This window comes from Mesoplodon densirostris, chromosome 1 (assembly GCF_025265405.1).
Source record: "Mesoplodon densirostris isolate mMesDen1 chromosome 1, mMesDen1 primary haplotype, whole genome shotgun sequence".
NCBI lineage: Eukaryota > Metazoa > Chordata > Mammalia > Artiodactyla > Ziphiidae > Mesoplodon > Mesoplodon densirostris.
The window spans coordinates 190,675,099-190,681,098 of record NC_082661.1 but is presented as its reverse complement, the minus strand read 5'-3'; the positions used below and the strand labels follow the sequence as shown (position 1 = coordinate 190,681,098).

Sequence of the window (6,000 nt, the reverse complement as noted above, 5' to 3'; positions counted from 1 at the left end):
CGTTTAGAGCAGGCGCAGTGTCGTATCCATCCTGAATCCCCCGTGCTTGGCCCGCAGCTCGTATCTGAGGAGGGGGTAGAGCCGGGGAGGGTAAGCGATTTTCCGGGGTGGCCGCGGGGCCTGCGACGAGGGGGCGGGGGGCGCTGCCGGGCGGGGATCAGGGGGCCGCTGGCGCTGGCGGGCCGCCGGGACTGGCCGCGGGTCGCGCGGGCCGAATCGCGGCAGCCGCTGCGGGGCACATGACTGCGGGCTCAGCCTCCGCCCCGCCCGCTTCCCCGCGCAGCTGCCGGCTGCCGCCTCCCGGGGCTGCGGAGAGCCTGGCCGGCGAGCGTCCCCGCCCTGCGCGCTCCCTTTCCCTCGCGAGCTGCGCCACAAGGGCGTCGCAGCTGCCCCGGCCAGGGAAAGCGAAACCAAAGCGGGCCTTCCACTCCCCATCGGCCGGCCGGGGGCAGCGGGGTCGCGCTCGCTCGGCCGCGGAGCCGGGCGGCGGGCGTATCGGCCGGGCCGCAGGCGCCCGAGGGTCCCGGGTCTTCCGGCCGCTACTGCGGCGGCGCCTCCCTCCCTCCCTGCTTCCCGTCCAGTCGCCGGCCGCCCGGCCCGTGAGCGGTGCGCGGAATGGGCAGGTGCTGCTTCTACGTGGTGGGGACGCTGTCCCTGCTTCTGCTGGTGACCAGTGTCACGCTGCTGGTGGCCAGAGTCTTCCAGAAGGCCGTGGACCAGACGATCGAGAAGGTGAGGCGTGGCCGGCTGGGTGTGTGTGTGTGTGTGTGTGTGTGTGTGTGTGCGCGCGCGCGCGTGTGTGTTGGGAGGACACTTCAGCCCACCCTCCCTCTGCAGGGGGAGGATCTGCATCCCGGCGAACCCTCTAGACTAGAGCCCTGCTTTCCTCCTTGTCTTCTTGGGGTGGGTTGGTAAGGGTTAAAGAAGGAAGAGAGGAATGAGAACGCTTCTGTTCCTTTTAGAATAATAAACGAGACTAATGATCTAGACTTTTAAAGAATTCACTTCTGTCGTTTGCATCCCCGCCCACCCCGGGCCCTCCCTACGCCCCGATTTCTGTTGGGCCCAAACTCATTTCCCTCCCACTTCATGCAGAAACAAAACTAAATGAAAGACCCCACAGGTGTGTTGGCTGCTTGCTGTGGCCTTGGAAGCGATGTGGGGTGGGATGAGAAGCGGCTGTGTGGTCTATTGTGTCCTTGCCTTCCTGGGCTGAGCCCACGCTTGGTAGCCAGGCCAGGCCTCTGGGCTGGGTGACTTTCCAGTCCATCAGAGTCTGTGCTTACCGGCCGACTTAGATGTTTGATATCTTGTACCAGCAGCCTGTGTTGCTTTGTTTCACCGTGGATTCTTGCTCTTCTCAAACAGCCGTAAGCTTCAGGCAGAGGTACATTTAGATCCTTAAAAGAATCTGAGCCCATCTCTTCCCCCTAGATGTGTATGCTGGAGAGCTGGTCATTTCAGATTTCTCCATCCTATGATTTCACCAGTAGTCATTTCTCCTGCCCTTTCACCCACACCCACCAACCTGTGTGGAAAGAGGAACCAGAGAGAGTTAATGGGATCGCTTTTTCCTTTAAAAAAAGATTATTGGAGCAGCCTTTCTTGTTAGCACCCATAACTGCATGCCTAATTTCTTCCACTGGTTGACACTTGCTGTTGGCGAGATAATAAAAGCCCGGGGCCTCCTCCAAGATTGATCACTGCACTCCCAGTTAGCAAAACTGGTTCGTTTCAGGTGGCAAAAGACATATTCCTTTAATAGAGCCTTTTCTAAAGGCCATCAATTACTTGAAATCTGACGGTTAAAGGCAACTTAAAAAAAAATGCCATGGCAAAGCATAGTTTTAATTTTTTAAAAGTTCACATTGCCATTGGGAGACAAGGCCCACTGTCTGAGCTTCTCAAAGGCCATTGTTTTCTCTGAGCACCCACGTTCAAAGAAAAAACTAAACTGAATCTCTCCACGCTTGTCCACCTGCAAATCCACGGCAAGATTGTTTAAGGATGTAACCTCTTGCTTGGGTGACTAGAGTTAAGCAATCCAATTGCAGTCAATTGAATTTTCTTGTGTGGCTTTGAAAGGCTGTTTCAGGAGAGCCCTGTAGGTTGAGTGATCTCTGCCGTGGCTCAGATATTATCAGCCTTCTGATGCTCTGTGGGTCAACATTCATGGGCGGTGCGCAGGGAGGATGCGGGGGGATGTGGGCTGTAAGGCAGCTTGGCTGGGACTTGAGTTGGTGTTGATATTTGGTAATTGGCTTTTAAAGGTGGTTTTCTCCATGAGGAATGGACTCTGATCTGACTGATAAATTATAGTGCAGAGGAAGTGAACTTTCAGAATTGCCTCACCCTGTTAAGGAATATCTCACCATGTGGTGTGTAAAACTAAACGACAGGGCTAGTTTCTGTGGACAGGTGTGGGAATATTGTAAGGCAACCAGAGGTCACGCATTACCATCATTACCATTCTGCTTTCCTGGATCACCTGTAGGATGGTAGCAAGAGATGGCGGGAAAGAGTAAGGTCTCTGCAGGTCAATTCGTGGGCATGAATCCTGGCTCCACTGTCTACTAGCTAGGTTACCTCTGGCTGGTGCTTAACTTTTCTTGATTTTAGGTTCTTCCATCTGTAAATGGGGATAATAACAACTCCCACAGACAGAAGGACTATAAGAATTATTAGAGAAAATGAGTGTACTTATCATGGGGTATAGTTAATATGTCTAGTTATTTGTAAATGATAACAGTTTTATTTTCGTTAGAAGGCATGTAAGCAAAGAAAAAATACATGAGATTTGAGGTCAGGCACCCTATGTTCAAATCCTAGCCCTGACATTTCCAAGCCTTTTGACTTTGGGCAAGTTACTTCTCTTAGCCTCAATTTCATTCCTTGGAGAAGTGAGGATGTTAGCCATCTTGGGCACAGTGGTGCATTTACCATGAAGCTCACAAAGCTCAAGCTTGGGGTCCCTCACTTGCATAGGCTCTTCCAAAGCCTTCTACCTAATTCTGTATCCAAAGTTTTCTTTTCTTAGGGAGGGCTTCCACACCGTGTATAAGCTTCACACAAACCCAGGATCTGCCTCTGTGTGTGCTGTTGCGAGACTGAGTGAGGTCATCTGAGCACAGTATCAGGCACGGAAGAGGTTATCAGTTATGGCTGCCGTCATTCATTCCGTTAATGTTGTTATGGAAAATTCATTCATGACTTTAATATACTTGCAATATAATCCACTCTGATACTCCCAGTTCTTCATTTTTTCATTTGAAGACTGTGTCCTGTCTTGTCTACATCAAAAAGAGAAGAGAGAAAAAGGATGAAAATCGAATGAGTAGGCTGGGTTAATTGTGAGAAGCTTAGTCACATAATTCCTATGAGAAGAATTTGTCTCATGTGATAATTATCTTTGATCCCACAGTAGCCAGGGGTGACTGAAGGGAGATTTTAATTTTGGCCATTGAATAGAGTGGAAGGAACCAAGGCAGTTTGGTTCCATTCTTGGCTTGTGATATTATGCCTCGCATTGGGCAAGCCCTGTAATTGTTTCTCTTTACTTTTCTCAGTTGCAGAAGCGGCAGAGTAATGCTTCCCTCCTTGGCCCACACCCGCATCCTGGGGGATACTCTGAGCATTAACCAGGCCTTCCCTGTCGAGCATTTTAACCTCCCTGAAGACAGAGCTTTGCAGAGACCTAGCAACCTCTTTTCCTCCCTAGAACCTGGAAGGGCAGGATTTTCTGTGACATTTCACCTGGTAACCCTGCTAATTGTTCTGGCACCTAGTGGAGTGCCTGGTACATGGTAGGTAGCTAAAAAGCTTGCTGCCTCACTTTTGATCATTTTCCTTGAAAGAACAGTGTCCTAAGAATCGGCAGAGCTTGGTTAAAACTCCTTCTTCTGTCACTAACAAATACTTGGATTAAACTGGACAAGCCAAGTAGCAAAGTATTGAACCTCTCAAACCCTTAGGTTCCTCATCTTGAAAATGGGGGTAATAAGAATACCTACCTTTGGGTTGGTGCAAGAATGAAATAAAAGAATTGATGGAAAGCATATAGCACGGTCCCTCCCAAGCACCTGACTTTGTTATCGTTATTTGTATAGGCAACATATTTGTACAGACAACAGTAAACATTTGTTATTGTTTCCAGCTATTCGCTTCTCATCTAGGAACTGAAGCTTATATAGTAGATCAGTTTCCTTCTAGCTTCAAATTTCTGAGATTCTCTGACACAGGCATACGACCTGTGCTTGAGAACAACTCTGCAGCTCAGGATATTAAATTTGCCTTTAGGCTTGTTGACGGTTTAAACATCTCCCAGAAATGAGGACACAGAGCTGGCCAAAGTCAGGGCTGGCTAATAAGAGATGGGCTGGCAAGGGAAGCAGTGAGAGGGCAAGAGACTGTTGACACTTTGCTTCCTATTCACAGACCAAGGACGAACGATAGCCTTAGGTCTCAGCGATGAGACAAACAGGACAGATTCCCTTACCCTTTGCCAGAACCTGAGGCTCTGGGCAGGTACCAGCTGGCCTCCACTGGGAGCCAAAGCAACTTTGGAGTTGTTCTAGTGCCTCAAGAAATAAAATATAATCACTGATAATTTAACCAACTAACATTGATTGGTGAATATGTGGGGTCTTTTTAAAAGTCAAATGAGTAAAACATCTTCATTGTTGTGTATGTAAAGACAATCAAGTATATGTAATCTTAAAGGGCTCCTTCTTGCCCGGCTACCTCATCTCCTTACCTGTCTCTGTTCAGAGTTAAGAAGACATAGAATCTTAGATTAAGAAAAAAACCTTAGCCATCACTTAATCTGTTATTTTCTAGTCAAGGAAACTGAGACTGTGTCAATTTTGAAATGGATGGTGGTGGGTATCGAATTACCTTTCACCTATATGGCACTGGATACGTAGATAAGTGACTTACCAAAGTCCAAATGGAGAGGCTTGGGGGGCAAGCTGGGTCTCCTAATTCACTTTTCCCATCCTGAGGATGACCCTCCATCCCATTGCCTGTGACAGTTCTGGCTTATTTACACCTGTTATCCCGGAGCAGTTACTAGCACCTTCTTTCCTTTCAAAAGATTCCTGGTGACAGTAAATTCTGCCCTCACATATCACACTGTCCTCCACTTCTTGGCATTAAAGAGGAGCAATGCTCTCTGAGGAAACGAGGCACCCTCACGCTAGCTCAAGAAAGAGCTAGCCGTAGGGGCTTCCCTGGTGGCGCAGTGGTAGAGAGTCCGCCTGCCGATGCAGGGGACACGGGTTCGTGCCCCGGTCCGGGAAGATCCCACATGCCGCGGAGCGGCTGGGCCCGTGAGCCATGGCCGCTGAGCCTGCGCGTCCGCAGCCTGTGCTCCGCAACGGGAGAGGTCTCAACAGTGAGAGGCCCGCGTACAGCAAAAAAAAAAAAAAAAAAAAAAAAGAAAGAGCTAGCCGGCTTTTTGTAAAGCCGGAAGAGGAAGCTCATAGAAATCAAAGGGTGAGAACCACAGCACAGTCAGGCCTCCGCCTGCCAATCCAGTAGAAACTGGAAAGCCAGCAGGACCAGGCACACTCTGTGTCTCCCACGCGTTCCTCTGCTTTCCCCACCAACCAGCTTCCTCTGTTTCCTCGGGCCCAGGCTGTTTCCTCATCTGGAGCTTCCCCAGCCCTGACCCTATATGACTCTTCAGCTGCTGAGCCTCCCATGAACATGCTTCATCTCCCAGTTCCTTCTTTCCAGATTCGTGATAGAGTCATGTGATTGGCTCAGCACAAGCAGAAACCATAGATCTGTAAACAGAGGCCGTATCCTTGCCAGATTCTTTAACTCGTAAGCAAAATTATCCAACTCCTCCCTGACTTTTAGAAACATGATCTGGTGACATCAAAATCATATTATGTTTCTTTCAGCTGTTACTAATTCATGGTGACCGCGCGTGCATTCATTACTAATGGTTAAGACAATGGGGTAAACCAATAGTTCTCAGTGTTGTCCCTAGACTCT

The 6,000-nt window shown here is 49.4% G+C and overlaps 1 protein-coding gene across 1 annotated transcript in view; it reads left to right on the top strand.

The window, feature by feature from the left end:
* Positions 1–321: 321 nt before the first annotated feature.
* The window catches only part of SCARB2 (scavenger receptor class B member 2), a 65,401-nt gene continuing 59,722 nt past the window's right edge, over positions 322–6,000 (top strand). Inside the window, exon 1 of the mRNA XM_060113538.1 lies at positions 322–732. Coding sequence (XP_059969521.1) covers positions 616–732 — 117 coding nt within the window. The 5' untranslated portion in view covers positions 322–615. The remainder of the gene's footprint in view (positions 733–6,000) is intronic.